General features: G+C 41.7%; 1 protein-coding gene across 1 annotated transcript in view; it reads right to left on the reverse strand.

Annotated features, from left to right (window-relative positions):
* Positions 1-2,566: 2,566 nt before the first annotated feature.
* Positions 2,567-20,145, reverse strand: part of CRMP1 (collapsin response mediator protein 1) — a 50,775-nt gene continuing 33,196 nt past the window's right edge. Inside the window, exons 7-14 of the mRNA XM_086464731.1 lie at positions 18,344-18,412; positions 16,200-16,320; positions 14,918-15,074; positions 9,632-9,773; positions 8,502-8,672; positions 7,079-7,258; positions 4,373-4,538; positions 2,567-2,658 (exon numbers count right to left, since the gene is read on the reverse strand). Coding sequence (XP_086320857.1) covers positions 2,567-2,658; positions 4,373-4,538; positions 7,079-7,258; positions 8,502-8,672; positions 9,632-9,773; positions 14,918-15,074; positions 16,200-16,320; positions 18,344-18,412 — 1,098 coding nt within the window. The remainder of the gene's footprint in view (positions 2,659-4,372; positions 4,539-7,078; positions 7,259-8,501; positions 8,673-9,631; positions 9,774-14,917; positions 15,075-16,199; positions 16,321-18,343; positions 18,413-20,145) is intronic.

The following is a 20,145-nucleotide window of genomic DNA, read 5'->3' on the forward strand; positions in this document are numbered from 1 at the left end:
TCCAAAACTTGTATGTCCCACATGCACCTGGTGTGGACCACACACCCTACGCGAACACAATTTATTGCTGCGTGGAAAGGATGGACGGGTGCTGAGTGGTCAAGCAGCACAGCTAGATGAAACCATTCCATGCCACTGCGCTGCTACAAGACTTTGGTGGAGCTTTGTGAAGCTTTGTAGTGTAGAGAAGGGCAAAGTGACACAAGGCCAAGGGGAGGTGTTTTGCTGGCTGGCTTAATTTTGTGGCACGCCACCCTCCACCATAGCCCACACTTCCCACAACATCTGCAACACAATCAATCAGACAAGTAAAAAGCAATGGAAAAGGTTTCTTTACGTAGTTTGTAGGAGAGCCAGAAAGACAAGGAGAAAGTATGTTCTTCACTCTCCTAGAAAGAGAATTCAAGTCCACTTTCTTCACCTTACTAGTAGCGTTTCTTGTTCATGCCACACCTAAACACTGTCCCAGTTCAGCCAACAGAGAAAAACAGTTATTAAGTCAAATACAGCTTAGGTCAAACTGGAGCACTGCATACTGGTTCTGTACTATAGATGAAGATGATGGCAATCAATTACCATTTCAAGCAAATCAGATCCAGACATGAAGGTCTTGGAAGAAAGCTAATTTAGGTCTCATTTGGCCAAAACTGAGGCAGCTGCAATGTCAACAGTAAGTACATTTTTACTGTGAGGTTGTCCTGGTTTGAGCCAGAATAAACCAATTATTTTCAGTGATTTTACTGCACTTTCTGAAGTTAATGGCATATTTTTCCAAATATGCCATTTTCCACACTTCTAGTAGTGATAGCGCTTGATGTTTATAGTTACTACTTGCTTATACTTGCCCCCATAGAAACCAAGGTGACTGCTAAATCTTGTGCCCCCTTGTGCACCAACCCCTATGCTGGTGTGCCATAAAGTAAGAGTCTAATGAAGTAAAAAGGTTGCTTCTGCGGGAATGAGTGGACAGGACAGGTGAACCAAAACTGACCAACTTAAGTATTTCATTCCACATACTTCATATTCAGCATAAACCTGAGGGATCACAAGGGTTAAGCACTTTTCTTCAATGGCTGCTGTCAGAGCAGGACTCTGTCCATTCTTCTGCCTTCAGTGCAGTGCGTTTCTGAATCCAGTCCTCAAATCCAGCTCCTGTGTCTGGTTCCCGTCTGTTGCCAAGTCCAGCCTGGGACTTCCCTAGTGATGTATCATCATCAGGGAGGTTGGGTTTGATATCGAGTTTGTATGTATTTGTATATATTTCATTACTTTCTTATTAATATTATTGTATTATCTTTTATTGCTGTTGTTTCATTAAAGCTGTTTTAGTTTTCTTTTCCAACCCGTAAGTCTCTCTCCCTTATTGCCCCTCTTCCCCTTCTGGGAAGGGAGAGGTGTTAATAGACAGCATCTGTCATTTGTTTATGGCTAGCTCAGCCCTAACCTGTGACAGAGCTCTATTTAATTAAGACAGATTATGGCATGCTATAGTATGCACCTGCAGGCATCTATGCATTTAACACCGCATGTGATCTAAGGAAGTTCCTTCTTTCATATGATGTCAACCTAAAAGACAATTTCTCTTTAATTTCTCCATTTTAAATTTTCAGTCATTGAGCAATAGCACTGGAAAGCAGAGGAAGACGCTTACCCATCAATTAATTTCCTTTATTTCACAAGCTTTGAATTCAGAAATTGAACCACAACTAGTAGATTTTGATACTGTAGAGTAAGTAAAAATGCATGTGATTACAAAGGAAAAACTTTGTACAAAAAACTTTAAAAATCCGACGGCAACTTGGATTATCTGTAAGTACCAAAAATCTCATGCAGAAGGAGAGCACTACTGCCCAGGTGGAGAAATCCCTGCAGGGGTGGCAATGGCATTGGTATGTATAAATTATCGCTCTGTCTAAAATGGAAACAAGAAGGACACAGACTTGGAACATACTGAGTGGGAACAGACAGGTGCTACAGAGACCATTTGTCATTACGTGTCCCGATGATTTTCTGTGTCTGAGAGAAGTGCTTCTTGGGTTTATAATAAATTAAAGATTAAACAGAAGCTGCCTATACTACTCTACTGCATACTTTCAAGATGGCCATTTTCTTCCTTCATAAGTGTTTTTGGTAGTGTTTCTCAAATACAGACATTAATCTTGGCATTGTGTCTAGTCAGTTGTTGGCAACGTGTTCTAAAGGGACTCACTCACAGAATGCAACTTGCATAAATAACTCAGTAACATGCAATAACTACTCTAATACAGCGAAAGGGTGCAAAGGAATCATCATTCAGTTACGAGACGAAGCTAAAACCTGTAGTCACTAACGGGGCAATGGTGCCATGCTTTAAGGTGACTATGGCATGAAAGCACAATTGTGAGGCAAGTAGTTCCAAGCAAACACACCACACTATTATCACCTCTTCCTATACAAAAAAAAGACATTTTGTTTTTTATTTCCATTAGTACCAAATAAAACTGTGGGTTCGGTAACACAGATGTTGAAGGGAACGGACGTTATTCCCACGATCCTTCATCCTTGTATTTCTGTCCATCAACATTTTTCAGCCAAGACTGGTAATATTAGAGCGACCACCAGGAGGTGCCACAATGCGGTGGCCAGTACGGCGTGGGTTGTTGTCATCTATCTGAGCTCCTGCAACAACAGAAAATTAGGAAACAAAGCTATGAAAAGGAATAAACCAACAGCAGTAAGATTCTACCTGGCTAGTTCCAGCTACGCTTCCCTCACACCACCATCAGCTGGCTTCTCTTGAGCCAGACCTCTGACTGAAGTACTAAACAGACCTTCAAGGCACATTTCTGTACCTAGCTCCAGTTGTCTTCAATGAGAACTGTAGGATTAAATGTTTGGGATCATATTGATGCTCACCCTACATGGGGAATTGTTGTCCACTGACTTGAAGAAAAGCCCATGTAGGGATAACAGCCTACAGACTGGGTTCCCTTCATGAGATCAGACCTTGACAGAAAATATTAGTTATAGCTACAAAAAAACCCCAAAAACGTGTTATGTGCAGGGTCGATTTTTCAAACCTGCCTCATTCATTTTGTCCCTACTGAGTCCATGGGTCAACAGTACAGTAAATCTGATGTTAGTGATCATAAATCCATGAGGAAAGAAGCATTGAGCTGATGTAACTCACACCCACTTCAAACTGCATTTTTAAATGTTGAAAGGTTAAGCTTAAGGTGACAGCGAGCTTTCTGCCAGGCTAAATATTGTCTCAGCTTTCTAAAGGAAATGTAAGACTACCATAAAAGCATAGGATGATTTTAAATGCTATCATAGTCTCTAGTTCTGTTTAATTTCATAAGAACGCAGTAATGTGCTTTTGCCTGATTTGGATCAAATTGATACCAGTAGATGCCTTGGTAATACCCAGATCCAGAAGCGGACTGTGAAACCACAGCTTCAGATCCTTGTGAAAATCCCACTTATCTGTTATTATTGTTAGATATCAAATTTGTAAGCACGTTTTATTGCTTTATATAGATTTACATATCTGTATGTGCTCACCATGGCCCCAGGTGTATGGGCAAAAATAAACTCACCAGAAGCAGTTTTTAAATATTTGCTTTCTTCCAGAAGTTGTATTTAGTTTCTAAACAGCATCTGGCAGGGAGAAAAACTCCACCATTGGCTCCCACAGGGGAGAAAATCCAGTGACTTTCATAACAACATCATAAGAAGTCCCCTGTTTACCAATTGGGCTGCAGACTTTTGAAGGATATGGGTTTGACACTCTTGTAATTATCTTCAAATGACAAGAATTGGTTCCAGCAACCCCAAAGGATGATTTCCCAGTCTGTTTCTCATGTACCATGGAAAATATTTCAGGCACCAAGAGCAAAGACAAGAAATACTCTAATCTGTGTATGAATAGCTTCTGCACATGGTTTCCTGACCATGGACAAGAACAGTTGAGGTTTCCATGTCTAGCAGTTTTAGGGTGATGCAGCAAGAAAGAAATCTGAGATGTCTGAGCCACGCTGAGTTGCACCAGGCCCAAGTCTCACCAGCTGTGTACACCACCAAGGGGCGTCAGTCACATCAACCAGAGACCTCCACGAACTGCAGTGGGTCAGGTAAATAATACTAAAGGCTGCATGCAGAGAAAAATTTTATATTGCAAACATTCTGAATATTTGAGAACTTGTAAAATATTCCTACGGAAATAATGTGTAAAACATATATATGCATACATATATGTGTGTTAGTATACACATATATATGAGTATATATAATTTTTTCATATTTGATAAAATAGGTAATTATAAGTGAAATTTATCACCCATAATCCATACTCACGGCTTTAAAACATTTCTGATGAGTCAGGCTGACTTACCTGATAAGCTAAAATTAGATTGATGGAGGTTTCTGATTGGTGGAGGCTGGTTTTTGGCAGGGGAGGATTTAGTTGAGGGTGCAGGAGTTGCGTATTTTGGCGTAGCTGGGATTTCATACACAGGCCCATCATACATTCCTCTGGAGACTCCTTGCAGTCCTCCCACCTAGATCAAAAGGAGAATAAAAACCCAGACACTGAATGCCTTGATAACACTCCCTAATGATAGACCTGCCTGTATGCACAGACAAGAGTACAGAGCTATACTCTCCATTAGCTGAAGTAAAAACGCATATGCATTCTCCTCAAAGCTACAGTCTGCTTTATACATAAAATTATAAACCCTCCTCCCTCCATTTTTATATATACTTAAATTATAAGAGACAAATCCTTACTAAGCATCTTTCAGAGTCAATGGGGAGAAATAAGAGTCAACAGATCTAACCTAATATCTTTATTTTAAGTAATACTTGTCACCATCACCTCTTCCCTCTCTGTTCAGAGGATGTTCAGCAAGGCTTGTTCAGCTGCTGAATCCCATTCTGGTTGTTGCAGGACTGATACCCACTATACTGATTGTAGCAATTTTACTCCTACCTGTGTTCTCTCCGCTCCTCCCCTTCAAATACATCATTATCTTCATTAGAATTCATTGAAAAGTGGTGGCAATTTTTAAATTAGAATTTAAAAATTTTCCACTTCTTGTTGTGAACTAGAAAAGCAGTTATACACTAGACTGTAGCATGGGACCCATCTTTCATTATTTGTCAATAGAGTGTCTGTCATTTGAGATCTGATTCCACTTTGAGGTCTCTAGATTTTATCTCTGTACAGTTCCTGTAAGGAATATGAGAACAGACAATCATAGCAGCCTCACTGGCCTTAACATCACAGGAATCTAGGAAATATTTTTTTAAAACAGTTCCAATTTTCAGGAGAAGCCATTGAATTGCAAACTCCAAAGTTTATCAAAAAGATCCGAAATCTGTGGCTTACAAGATTATTGTTTCAGAAACAGTTCACCAACAGGTTAACAGTGACATTAAAATACTGTATAGGAAGGACACTATTCACCGGGGTTTGATCCAGCTCTCACAGAAATCAATGCATTTTCCTTACTTTCAGTGATGGGGACATCAGGCTCAGAAGACCCACCATCTCGCAGGCTGAGCCAAAACTAATGCCCAGAAGGGAGCAGCTGCCGATCACAGCAATGAAATTCCAGGGACCCACAAAGGCAGGAATTTATACTGCCACCCTTGCTCCAGGGATAAGTTTATACTGCTATCCTGTGCCAGTTACAGCTTTGCATCCCCTTGATTGACATGTTTTTTCCATATTCCTTTGTTGTGCACTGACATATTCCTGGTGGCTGATAATGACCATCATTGGGTTTTTGGAGATACTTTCAATCGATAAGATTTGATAGTGGGAAAAGGAACGCAGACATGAATCTGCTCTCCCTTCCTCTCAGCAGGCAGCAGAGGGAGCTGCAAGAGCGAAAATACTAGTCCCTTTCTTCATCCTTCTGCAGACCTTTCCTAAGTATCAAAAGTCTTTCCCAAAATCCAGACCGTCTTGCAAGATGCCAGTTACTCAGCCTGGTTACTTTTGTGCAACACACGACTCCCTGATACTCGTTTTTGAATTGTTGTTTTCAGTATTTAAATGACAATTTAAATTTAAATTGCCACTAATTTCTATAGAACTCCCATGCACTAAACCCTTGAGAGGCAAGTGTGAAGAGAAGGCGCATGTCATCTAAGTGGATAATGTAAAAAAAGTGCAACACTGATTGGTATTTTGCAAAACTTTTGCAGATGGATTTCATTTTTACAGTGCCTTTTCTCATTAGAAGTCCAGACCTTTTGTATCCCACAGCTTGACAAAATTTGTTTAACAAATGATGAAAGATAAAAACTTATCAACCTGCTTGTAGACCTAATTTCAGCTGCCATCCTCACAGGCTATGATTTATGCTTGGTTGAAGAAAATAGGAGTTTTAGTCAATTTCTCTTGTTACCTGTCTTCACACAGTGTATTTCTTGCTCAGTGGCAAGAAGCAATTTCCAAATAAGCCCAAACTAGTGCCAAGCCAATTGGTTTTCATCAGAGGAGCACTGACATGATTCAAAACCAGAAGTGACCCAGTCCTTAATCTTGGTCATTTCCCAAACTTTTCATTAAACACAAGAGAAAAGCTTTCTGAGCTGTGAATGCTGCTGATACTCAGCTCAGCAAATGCACGAACAACAGTTCAGAGATGCCAAATGCAATGAGTATCTCTGGCTTACATGCTTTTTCTTCTCTGCAGTGTGGCAGTTCAGTATGCAAAGCTCAGTAACAATTTAAAATTCTGTTTTTCTTCTGGCTAACCCTCCTCCCAAAGAAGCTTTATCTTTTTCCTGAATTTTAACTAAAAGTAAATTCTGTCACTATTCCACCTCCCTTCCAAAGCCCACACAGCTGGACATAAGGCAGTTATGCCCAGCTGGAAATTATATGCTCTACCCACTGAAGCTCACAGTGTTAATTAAGTGACATCAGTTCACACTTACAGAGGAACCAGTTTTGTGGGTTTTGAATAAGTCCTATATAGTCCATCTCATATGGACTCATATTAGCACAAGAATAATAAAAAACATATGCTACTGTGGTTCCAAGAGGGTATGGATAGAAAGAAGATTAAATAATATCTGACATTACCTTATTCCTGATTTTGATGCGCTGGTAAAGATATTCAGGGAACGGCTTGCGGGGGATGAAGCGGCCCATTCCCTTATTTACATGCAGATTTCCATCTTCAAACACAATCTTCCCTTGGCTTATGACCACGAGTGGGGCACCATGGCACTCCATTCCTTCAAAGATGTTGTACTCAATGGCCTGAGGATTAACCAACATATTCACTGCAAGTTCGGTACAAGACCTCTTTCAGTTAGTAACTTACAATCTGTATTTGTAGTCATAGTTTTAGACAGCTGCCATTAAGAGTTGTATAAAATTGTTTTGTCTGAAGGAATATGAAATGATTTTAAAGAATCTCTCTGATCAGACTTTCCTGGATCAGACTTTTCCTTTCCTTTCCTTTTCTCACTTTCCATCAAGGCTTTATCTCATTTGTTTTTGAGGACTTTCCGTATTTATCCAAAGCCTCTAGAAGTACGATAGACTTAATAAGAAAGAAAACTGTGACTCAGCTGCGGGATACACAGAGGACACGGTGCCACCATGCATCTGCTGTACCTGTGTAAGGGAATTTCAAAGGGACAGCACACATATTTTCACCTGAAAAAGCCCAGAAAGGACCAGGAAAGCCTGAATCTAAAGGGTTTTCCCTTTGCCCTTTTCCCATCTAAATGTCAAAGGGCAGGTGATTATTACTTTCTTGAAAATACAGAGAAATCCCAAGACAGAGAAATAGAAATCGAATCACCTAAACTTACTTTTTAAAGGGTTCTAAAGGATTTTGCCTTTTTAATATAAACCACATTACTGGATTTCCCATAAAACTTTTGGAAGAATTCCCTAATATAAAAGACCAAAGCACTGAACAATAAGATAACAACTTTGAGACAGACAACACATAAAATAAAACCTCTCACAATCAAAATCAAAACAACTGTGAGTCACCGGTACTCTGCACTAAGGCAAAGCTTTGAAATGAAATAGAAAATCCAAGCCATGAAGCTGATCAGAGTTGTGTTATCAAAATATTTAATCATCACTCATAGTTTAGAATAATGTTGATTTAATCATGCAATTTATAATATCAGGTGCTTTTCAGGTAAGCAAAAAAAAGTGAACCCATTTTAAGTTTATCATCACAGCTTTACTAACCTCAACTGCAGAGCTGCTGATTCACACCTATTTACAGATCTGCCATAAGCATGCAAAAAATAGTGCAATGGTATATGCAGAGAGAAAATAAATCCTTCCTGATCCCAGTGCTTCCAATGTGAAATTTCAGTATTTTCATCTTCTGAAACATTTACCCATTTCAGAATAAGAGTAGGCAGTTACCCCACTCCTCTGTATCCTGTGCATTTGGTGTTCACATGAATTAGATCAACAGTTGAAAAGCAACAGTGATATTTCATTTTTTCTGCTGATTTTCCTTTCTTCTTACCGATTTATGGCTTTTAGCTGTTATAGTCTTCACCTTGTCAGGGTCCCAAATAACAACATCAGCATCCGATCCTACAGCAATCCGGCCTTTTCTTGGATACAGATTAAAGATTTTGGCAGCATTGGTGCTGGTGACAGCTACAAACTGGCTCTCATCCATCTTGCCTGTGGCCTAAAAACATGATTTGAGCAAACACACACTTATAAAATGGGCATTTACTATTCAGATCAGTGAACAGCTGGGGAGATAGTGGAAAGCATGTAGTTCATATATATGGTGATGTTGCATGAAACAAAGATTTTACCAAGCAGGACTTTATAAAAGGCACATTATTTGGGAGTTTCAAACTAATGAATATGTTACTCCTGGCATCCCGAAGAACAGCAAATAAAAACTTAATGTAGATGATACCATCAGGTTGCTCAGTTTTCTAAGGTCCCTTCCTTTACACACTGATGCCTAAGGGTGTTTTGTTGCTAGTCCTAGTAATTTCCATTTAAATGTTTTAACGATTTTAAAACAGAGAAACTTATGTAAGTGTGTGTGCATGGGTGTGTATGTGAAGATGGACAATGGAGGAAGATTATCCTTATATAATAGGATCCATGGAGCCATCAAAAAATTGCTAACTTATACCGGCACCCCACCGCAAAATATGCCAGTATGAATTACATGCAATGTTCTCCTTCAAAGCATTTTACCATCTAGCCTCAGGCTCAGCTGCCATCCATTTGTAATTTCTCAAAAATGATGAGACACTTCCCAAATTCAAATAATCCATTCATCATATTTATATGGGGTCCACTTCAAAATCATTAAACTGCTCCAGATCCTACATCTCTGAGAAGCATCCACTCTGACACAACTTGAAAACTGAGTGGTGGAGTCTGTGAAATCTCAGGTCTAATAAAACATTAGTGTTGCAGTGTTGAAAGTGAAACACAGCCCTGAGTTTATAAAACTGGAGAAGGTTTTTGAAATAAACAATTCACCTCATAGTAACACTCTCTCAGGGAATTCTCAGAAATATGTTAGAAAGTCATTTAAGTACTGGCTAGAAGTCTCCTGGCTTTCATTATTCGGCCAACACTCAATTTCTTTTTAGTCCATAACAGTAAGTAATTACTTACTACAGCCTTGTCCCACACAACAGTCATTCTCTCCTCAATTCCATTGACCCCTTCAGGAATCATAGTGAAGTTGTCCTTTCCAATGGCTTTCTGGGCAGTGCTATATGGGCAATGTCCACTTCCCGTCACCTGCAGGTCCCCACTGTGGAGTTAACACACAGAAGGTTTAGATCAGGCACCACCAAGGTTACCTTGGTCTCAGACTAGCTGTGAAAGGACCTTTCAAGCCAGAGGCATAGGCTGTAAATCATGTCAGCAGCCTTTACACGTTGGCTACAGATCACTGAAGACCGACAATGGCATTGGACATCTCCACTTTCCCCCAGAAGCACCCTGAACTCCCAGATTACAGCCCCCTCGGGTTTCAGGCTGCTTATCGACAGAGATCAGGCACAAGCCCACTAACCAGGACAAAGGATTACTCTAGGATTAAGGAAATGATCGGAAGCTTGTATGAAATGTCTGACACTCTCAATATAAATTAATTCACAACCGTGTTGAAAAATAATGGTAAATTTTACAATGCAAGGTCATGAGCACCAATCTTGTTTCCCTGCATTCCTCCCCTGCACGTATAATTTTCTTGCAATTCTTAAACAAATATTTGTCTGACCTTTCAAAACAGAACCATGAAAATAAAACAGGAAGGAGAGATTTTTATCAGGTAGTCTTCTAATTAAACAAAGAAAGGCATAGTGCAAGTCAAACACATGCTCTGGATTTCTCTTACACAGAAAAAGGCATGGAGTAGAACACAAAAAGGGCTACCAAATAACAGTGCTTTTATTTAAGAAGTCATTTTTTCCAGCCTAGAGAAAATTTTTTTGCAGAGAACAGAAGTGGATCACAGCTGCTCTCCAGAATAAGGAGGAAGAACATAATCAATATGCACAATCTTGGAAAAACAGACAAAAAAGAAGATAGGTTCTTTGATACCCACAGGAAACAGGTGATATTTTCAGGTCTTAATTACGCTTACAGGACTCAAGCACATTAAAACATACTATAATTTCTCTTCCATCACTCCAGAAGGGTGATGTTCCCAAGAGCCTGTCATCCTTTCCTTTAACTGAGGTAGTTCTACCTCTGAAACATCTGAATGATTCTGGCCCACAAAATTAGATTCCAGCAAGCTAGCAAATAGCCAAGTACAGAGGAAAAAAGAGTCACACATCAGTAATTCTAAAGCAATTTTCTGGGCTGCCAGCCCTAATGATTGCTGACAGACAGGGAAGGACCTTTGGCCTCTTTTCTGGTTCTTCACCATGCTCACACCCATCCATCCAGTTTTTAGCAGAAGCCAAACCCATGTATTTAACAGTGAAAAGTCAGCTAGCTATGTTTTAGCTATTCCTGATTATTAATGACTGCCTGCAATTACTCCACGGGATTAAACCAAATCCATCAGTTAAACATTCATTTATTCTAACACAACAATTAAGTCAGAAGATTGCAATGCCATTTCTTCGTTTTTGTGCCCTTCTGTCAGCTAAGTTTCTTGCGGCTTAGCCCCTCTCTCTTTTCCGCACTCTGATGAATACAACCATGAAAATATGAATGTCACAGCCAGGCCCTGTATCACTGCCCATTTCCCTGAGGTTACGTTGCGCTTCTTACACCATGCTATTAATGCCTACACCTGGAAGATAAAAAGGATTTGCTGCCTCTGAACTCCGTTTTCCCTCTCCTCTGACATTTAATGACATTTAATGACATGCACTGCACTCCCCAGTTTAACCAACAGAAGCATGTTGCTTGAGAGCTGCCCAACACCTCCTGGTTAACCACACAGGCACCCCTAGTGTCTAGATATACTCTACTGTCAAACGGGGAAGAGCATCAGATCAACTAAAAAACTGAGAGACAAGAAGGGATCACCATGGAAAACATGTCCAAAAGAGAGAGCGGTGGGAATTAATAATGGGTATTTGTGTATCTTTAAATGCCATATCAATACTTTGTCACCTTATTCTTCACCGTAAACAAGGCTTTCATGGCAGGTTACATCTTCCACAAAGCATCAAGATCTCACACCTCTAGCTCAGAAGAGATGGCATATCACAGTGGCAATAATGCAGCAGTACACCATGGAAGATGAAAGCTACCCCAGGTGCGCAGCCCACAGATGAAACAAGGACCAAATCTCACGAGGCAAAACCAATCTGCAAACCCCATGAGTGTGGCAGGTGCACCCACCCTGACTAGGAAAATGACTGGGGCTTGCTGAAGACCCGATAAACATCAGGTCTTTCAGGAGACCAGGCAAAGCCCTCACAGACAGGGGCTTTCCAGCCGTTGAACCCTGGTCACTGTTTACCTTGCCTTTTCCCACCAGTGCAAATTGACCATAGGTCAGGCTCAACTCAGCTACAAACGGGGCCCCGATGCAGAGCCAGATGGAGTCGGTCCTCCTCGGAGCAGCGGGGCTGCAGGTGGGGACTCTCCCTTTGGGTTGGGACACTGCCTGAGGGAACTCCCCAGGGTTGAGTGCCCTCACCCCCTACCTTTGCTGAGTGAATGCTGCTGGATATAGCCGTGAGTGAGTCCTTGCCCCATTTGGGTGAGCGACTAGCTTCTGGGTACCCTTGAGTGAGGGATTTTCCCCCTTTTTGTGAGTGAGTGTGTGCACATTTTGGATCATTTTTCTAAAAGGCTTGTTTAAAAACTGTAGGAATTCTTAAGTCAAGCTTTGTAGTAGTAGATTCCCAACTGACATCCGAACTTTACTTTGGTCTGTCAGAGTGTTCACAAACTTTGGTTGGAATAAATCCCCATTTTGAGTAGCTCCTCTGTCTGTTTGTGAGTGCCTCTGCCTGGCACCAGGGCATGCGGTTTGCTCAGGTCTGTAGGGGTGTTCTGAGTGACTGCTCCGTCTCGTGTGGGTGCGTCCGTGAGACATGATGGATTTTAGACATTCAGCTTTTCAGTGAAAAACTGGAAAACAGCACAACCAGTATGCTGCGTACTTGCAGAAGAAGAATGTTGTAAGGATTTTTTAATGAACGTAAAATATTCGTCTCCTAATGAACAGTGTAATACAAAAGTGAAATACTGTCCTTACAATCACCCTTGAATAAAATTCCCCACAAATGCATGGCAGACTGACAAAATATACACTTCTTTTTTTAGTTTCTCAGTATAGATTTAAAGTATTAAAACTAAAAGCAGGCTAAGCTGCTGTCATTTAAGATCTAGGACTTTAAGCCACTAGGAAAAAAAAGCCACTTTTGCACGCTTGGAGGATAATGAAAACTTCTGTGACTCCTCAGTTTGTCTTTCTGATGTTAGTGTTAAAAAAAGTCATTGTTTGGATTCCAGTTCTGAAAATTTTCTTGCTATTTCAGCTAATCTGTTTTGACCCACATACTATTATTTTGGGACTTTTCTAAAAAACATATAGCCATGTCTGACAGAGTAGAGCCAAACATTTTGATACACATTCACATGTGCTGGCTAAGAGCCTTGCTCTCACACAATGAGCTCCACGTTTTACAGTGCTGATAATGACGGATCATACCAGAAAGGTCATTTTTCTTCCTTGTTCTTATTTTAAGGAACAGAAAACTCAATTATGGAAAAGAATTTCTGCCATCAGACCGTCACAACAGAACAAATTCCTGCGTATTCTTACCAGAACCGCATGTAACTAGGAGGCCAACTGTGCATTCATTAGTAGTGCTGTCCATGCAGCATCACTCGGGCAGCTGAGTTAAGACCTGGGTTCGGTGGACAGCCTGACCCACCGTGTGCAAGGAAAGATGTGTGCATACTGCAGAAGTGGTATCAACTGATGGCAGCTTCCCATCACATCCAAAGGGCAGCTCTGCCCAAGCCTGAACTACACATGCAGGGGCCTTACATTACCAGCCACACTGGCACTGCCCGCCGTACAGCCTGCCACCTAGCCATGTGGAAAACTAACCTCAGGGGGAGATGTTTTCTGAAGACCAATGGGCCACTTTTAGGGTACAAAATCTACTGCTCTGCCTAGAGCACTGGCAACCCTACAAAGAGGAGGCAGCAGGTGAGATGAGTGGCACCACATGGTGTTAAAGAATGGTTTGAATGGTAAGTGGAGTTCCTCACTTCAGCACTAGCAATCTGCCTTGGTGGGACTTCAGCTGTGAATTTCCACATCATTTCAAAGCAGATGGTCTTTTGCTTACGCTAAAGAAGACCCACAGCTGGCTACAGGCAGGAAATAGTTTTAGGGATGGGTTTATGGTCTGGGTTTCTGGCAAGGCATTGCTGATGTCTTCTTTTCGATATAAGAAAGACATTTCTCCCTCTGCTGTGCACATTCCTCTCATCTCTAGTGATAACCCTCCCCTTGCCAACCTGAAGACAATCAGCTCATACCCCTAACCTGTCAAGTGATAGCCTCCAGTCACCAGCCTGTCTCCACCCAAGTCCCTGACAGTCTCCTCTGTAATCCACTCTGGCCTCTTCCTCCTGCCTGACATACCTTCTCTATATGTACCACTTATTTTTGCTGACTTCCAGCTTGAGGACCCTGGAACGTATAAAGACACAAGGCAAGCTAAAAGTGAAAACAAGGCTGCAAGAACTAAGCACAAGCAAACTTATATGATTTTGGTCCATCCCAGATGAAGGCAAACTACCAAGTCAGAAGTCTGCAATAGACAGGAGATAAAACCACTGAACTCTCCTACAAACACTTACAATTTAGTTTAGGGCAGCCTAATTCTCAAAAGTGCTCACAGCTTACAGCCCTGCACCAGCTTTGGCAAAATTTGCACCAGGAAAGTTTTCTCCATTCCAGGCATTTCTGCATTCAGAGACAACCCTGATTTCAGGAGCTGTGCTTGCCAGATATGAACAGGGCCTTAAAACTGAGTCTGTTCTCACAGATGGGGGTCCATCCACCAAGCTGTTGCTTACGCTGGACAGTGAGGATGCCATCCTACTACGTATTAACAATTTGGCTGGAGAAAACAGAACTAGGGAGAAAAACAATTTGAAGTCCTTGGCTAAAGACTATCTAGCTGTACAACTAATAATCACTTGAAAAGCAGAAAGAAAAACAATTCCTGAATGACCATCAGTTACCTTTCCAACATGCTAACCAAGAGCTGGAGAGTTCCGTGCCTGCTCACCTGACCGACAGGCTAAACACAGGGATATAACCATCCCTGGTTTTCTACAGCCCCTTCTCTGCTGTTTTGTGTATGAGACTGAGGAAACTGAGCTGATCCCTAGACGCTTCATCCCATGTGACTTTTGCACTTGCCTGACCATCAGCCTGTAAAAAAATGAAGGTCTTACCATGCTAAGAGCGAATTTAAGTGATCTGGAGTGGTAGGATCAGGGCTCAGAGGTGGCGAGGTCACAAATGCTGCAGCCTTGGCCCAGTTTTTGCTCCAGTAATGTGTCCCATCTGTCCCCAAGCTGGCAGTGATAGGCTCTCCAAAAACAAGGGGACCTTGGGGAAAGCAAGGATACACAGGAACAGATTACAATTCACTCTCTCTTCAGCATATTACACTGCTTACTGCACGCAGCCATGTATAATTTACACATTGCTACATGGCCTAGCATAGCTCCCAGAAAATTAAGCAGCCCTGGCTTTGTCTGAATGATAAAAAATTAATCAGGAGGCTCTCTGAGCTACACATGCTTTTGATCAGCGAATTTACAAAGCTCCCTTTCTAATCCAGAAGGAGACAGTTCAGATCTGGTTTTAATTTGTACTGTTTTAATCACAGCCATGTTCTCTACGTTGCTTTGCTTTGGAGTCCATTTACGTGGAAGATGGGCTCCAGCAGACAGATGCCTTTTTACTACTCCCAGGCTGGGCATAGCACCAGCAGATAGCAGCATATGGTCCCCAGTACTATACTCCAAGTCTCCAAGAATACAAATATCAAGACGATATTTTGCTCTTTGGCTTTTCCATATTGCTCACATGCTTTGTAGCACCAACAAGTAGAACAGTCCTGACTTGCAAATGCAGCTTTGAAAGCAGCTGCCTCCAGGCTCACAAGTCCCTTCTGGGTGCTTTGTAACCTGGATCCCTCCGCAGCCCCAGCAAGCAGTGTCAACCTACAGATGTCCCCAGTGCACATCTGGAGCGGTCAACCTCCAGTGGCAAGGCCAGGAGCAAGCACCAGGCATCTCTAGCAGCAGGTTCACTGCCCAAGCCACTCTTTGGAGGGTAATACCCTAAAATACCCCCAAAATGCACAGAGGATGTGCTAGATCCTGTTAGGAGTAAAATATCTCCCTCCCATGAACAGAGACACAGCAGTCTAAGGGAAAAGTAAAAGAAGACAGAAAAGAATAAAGAAGAGTTACAACACAATCTTCAAGCTGACAGTTTGTGCGGAGAGATTCTCAACTGAAAAATGTAGAAGGACTTCCCTTCATCTTTCCCAGCTGTAAATATTTAGGGTCTGTGATGGTGTTACCATTCTTTGGTAACCTCTGCCTATATCTTGTGATTTGGGTCAAGATGTACAGGTTTTTCCACTGAGCTTCTTCTCAACAACAACAAAAAAACCAACAAACAAACCAAAAAAAGTTTGGGGGAGAAAAGGAAGTCTTTTACCTTTCTTTCTAGCCAGTGCAATGATATCAGCTGCACTCTTGCTCATCACCTTGGTGATGTACACTGGGCAGTTTATTCGACTGGCAATGGTGATGGCACGGAAAACTGCTTCTGCTTCAAGCTGAGGAAAACAAGGAGGAAAAAATTAATTGCAAAAGCAGAGTGAAGAAGAAACAAACTGGAGGACTGAGCCATATTTCTCACTCTTTAGCAACAACTCTTCAGGTGTTCATTGTGCTTTTTCCATAGAGAGAGGCGCCGTGCAGGGAAACAGGGAGCTAACCCAACCTCAGGCACTTTGCTTTAGGAGTAACCACAGCCACGCCATACTTGTTAACACAGCTGCCCCGGCACAAACACAGCTCCCTGCACCCCAGAAAACATCACATCCAAGCAGCTGATGGGGCTCCTCCTTACCTCCCTCCCATCTTTCTGCTTCAGACTTCTACCCTGCAGTTGGAAGGAGAACAAAGCAAGGAAACATTGCCCCAGCTTGGAGACAACATCAGAGCTCTCCCTGGCAGCTTACCCTGTGCAATCTTTACATAAGGATAAGATGACAGTGAATGTAAAGTATTCTCAAACAGCAACTTCAGCACTATAGACCGAATTTAGCCCATAATCCATACAAGCCTTTGAAGCATCGCCCAGGAAGTCCCCTCTGTCAGCAAGCGTAAAGGCAATCTCCTCCCAGAGAGCCATCTGGGACGCAGGCACACAAAGCAGCCATCTTCAGACAGAGAAGCCATGTTTCCCAGCATCTCTGGAGACTCCTTTCCCCAGTCATCAGTTTTATACCTCCCTCCCCGATGGACTCACACTATTGGCATTTTAACACCTAAAACTCTGTTGTGACTGAAAATACTGACTTGACAGTAGAGAAACTTTCTCCTGGAGTTGTGCTAGTAAAGTTGTGCAACTTAGCCCTTCCAAAACCACGTGGCTTATCTCTTCACAGTTTTGCAAAATAATTTTTCTTAAATCAGACTGTCGCTTTGGGTTGTCCTAGCACTTTTATCAAAACACTTGCTCTGGAAGCCCCAAACGCACCCACAGAAGACCAGGGTAGGAGGCAGGTCCTCTGTACCTCAGCACTGGGGCTGAAGTGGTCAGAAAGATGCAAAATTCCTTTCTGGAAACTGCAAATACAGATTGTCCTTAGGCCCTTGTTCTCATTAAAAGGAAACAACCCCATTCTTTTAGAATAATTTAGGTGGAAGCTAAACAGCAAAATGAAAAAGCACATAAACAGTTCAACAGAAGAAGAATGCGACCAATTAAGCTGGTTCCTTTTGCCTTGAGGAGAGGTTATATAAAGATCTGCAAACCACAACAATCTCTTCACGTTTAGCCTCAAATCCCCAGGACCTTGTCTCTTTAGTCTTCAATGAAAGCAGTCACTCCCCACTACCGCCATCCATCATTCCATTAATGGTCTGAACTGTGTACATTAAGGGACATCCACATGTCTCCACCTTTTCCTTCTCATTAAAGAAACCCTTTCCAGATGCCTGAGATGATCCATGCCAGAGACTGGTTTTTATTATAAGAAAGTTGCATAAAATGAACTGCCTCTCAGCATCTTTCCATTCTCACATATTTGCATTTCTATAGCCTGCATTTCTACTACGAATGTATCTGCTGGCATAAATGTAGATTTATATGTGGGCGTACGCATACGCATGGCATGTATGTAGACATGCATCTCATAGGAGGTTTTCAGCTGAAGCATTTTAATGAATGCAGTTACTCCAAAGCCTAACCCACAAGCTGCAGTGCTGATTTTTACCCTGATAAGCCTATTTTTTTTCTTATCACAAATCAAATCACAAGGGTCACACTCAAAAAATACATGCACATCGAAGTCCAGGGCAGCAGGAGCTGTGACTCCTGAGCATACAAGGACACTCTCATCCCCAGACCGAGGGAACGCACCTGCTGCAGCAGCAAAAGGCAAACAAACAGGCTGATGGGGACCTGGACTTTTCAAGGCTTTGAATAATACTGGAAGAAGCTGCAGGAGAAGCAGACTATTGCCCTTCCCCATGCATCCATCTATCATCTGCACATACAGAAGCCAAGCTCCGATGCGACGTGTTCAACAAAATATTTCCAGGAACGGCAAAATGAGTGAAGTCTCTTACCTCCTCGGGCCTGCTCAGAGCATGTCCCTCGGGTCCAGTGATTCCCATCTCCAGGATACGCTTTTGTTCCTGCAACATAAGAGATAAATGCTGACAACCGCTCCAGGATGAGACCCTTGCACCAGGCACCCTCCGGCGGATTAACAGCCATATTGTCTGAGTGTCCCTTTTTTGTCTGTGTAAATGCAGCTGTGAGCCTGCTGCCGGGGGAGGAGGACTGAAAATACTGGCTCTAAACTGGTCCCATGCGACCCCGGTGTCTGCGCTGCTCAACCAGCACAGCTTTCAGGGAAAGACTTCTCTGCAGTGTAACAGAGTGTACTCGGGCCTCAAGCCATTGGGCTGCACCATCAGAAATCTCCTCCGCCCTCCAGAAAGTCTTGTTTAACACTAAGACACCAAGCCAGGGAACAGGCTTCAATATTATTTCCAGCCTGTGATTCTTTCTTTACTTGCACAAATTCCTCTCTGGCTGCAGCCCACGAAGCACTGTAACTTCTTTAAACTTTTAGCATTGCTGACATCAAATAAAGTCTTGCCTTTGACATCCAGTTTTCTGTAACACCTTTTTCCTACAGAGTGAATCACTAAAATTATATTTTCACAGAAGGAAAACAGTGCCCTCTAGTAGTGAGAGCACTGTGTCCACACCAAAAAGCCCAACTTAGGACCAGTGGTGGTTTGTCAGAAAAAAATCTGTGCTATCCAGCTTCACAGCAGTGAGATAAATTTTTTAAAATAGACAAAAAGCTTCACCTATCTTTTAATTTAAGGCCAAGTAGTGGTATTGGAATAAATTTCTCTTTTTGCAGAAAATGGTAGTCAACCACTTCTAATCTGAGGCTGGTCCAGGTCTGCCAGCAGAGCAGAAGTGGGACCAGAGCTGTTGATGTACCCTGACCCTGGCCTGCCCTGCCCACAGGTCTCTAATGAGCCGATTTCAACAAATGTAATGACTCTGTGATACAGACAAATATCCCCTAGAGACCAGAATGAAGTTACCGAACATACTTTACAGTGTCATCTAACAAATATTTGATCCCAGGTCCCAGAGGGTGAAAAGCTCACACATTATCAACATACTCTGGCAAAACTTGAGCAAGTTAATATTCACATATACTTTTGCCTTCATTGAAATCAATCAAGGCTGAAGAGGCGTTAATAGGAATGTATTAATCTGACTGTGTAATTGAGAATATTTTGGTTAGCAAATCATAATGTTTCACATGTATTCTTAAAAATAGCTGTTCTAAATCATTAATGCAACAGCTGTGAACAGTGCCAGTTAAAGACTTCAGATAATTAAAATATAACAAAAAATAAAGTTACAACCATACAAAAAAAAAAAAAAAAAAAAGATGGCAAAGACTGGCTACACAAAGTAGGATAGATTTGCACCTTGAAAGAAGTCATAAAATCAGATCATATGATAAAATTACCCACTCTAAGAGGATTTGATAGTGGTAATAAGCTAGAATATTTGTTTGATAAGATCAAATTTCTATTTTCACACAGGATAGTCCTGAAAAACCTCCCTGCAGGCAGCCTTCTTTTCACTATCCAAATAATCCTTCTAAATAAAAGCATAAGGAAAGACTGAATTTATGAGCCATGGCAATGGTGAAGAAATATCTTGATGTATAACATAATTCACATTTTTCACTACTTCCTCTTTTCCCAATAATTTCTCTGTCCCTTATGTTCATATGCCATGGCTGTATATTAAAGCTGATCAAAAAAAAATGTAACTGAAACAGATTTCTATCAGAAATGCAGTTCCACGAGTGCGCCTTGATTTTAAT

This window comes from Leptosomus discolor, chromosome 4 (genome assembly GCF_034619465.1).
Source record: "Leptosomus discolor isolate bLepDis1 chromosome 4, bLepDis1.hap2, whole genome shotgun sequence".
NCBI lineage: Eukaryota > Metazoa > Chordata > Aves > Leptosomiformes > Leptosomidae > Leptosomus > Leptosomus discolor.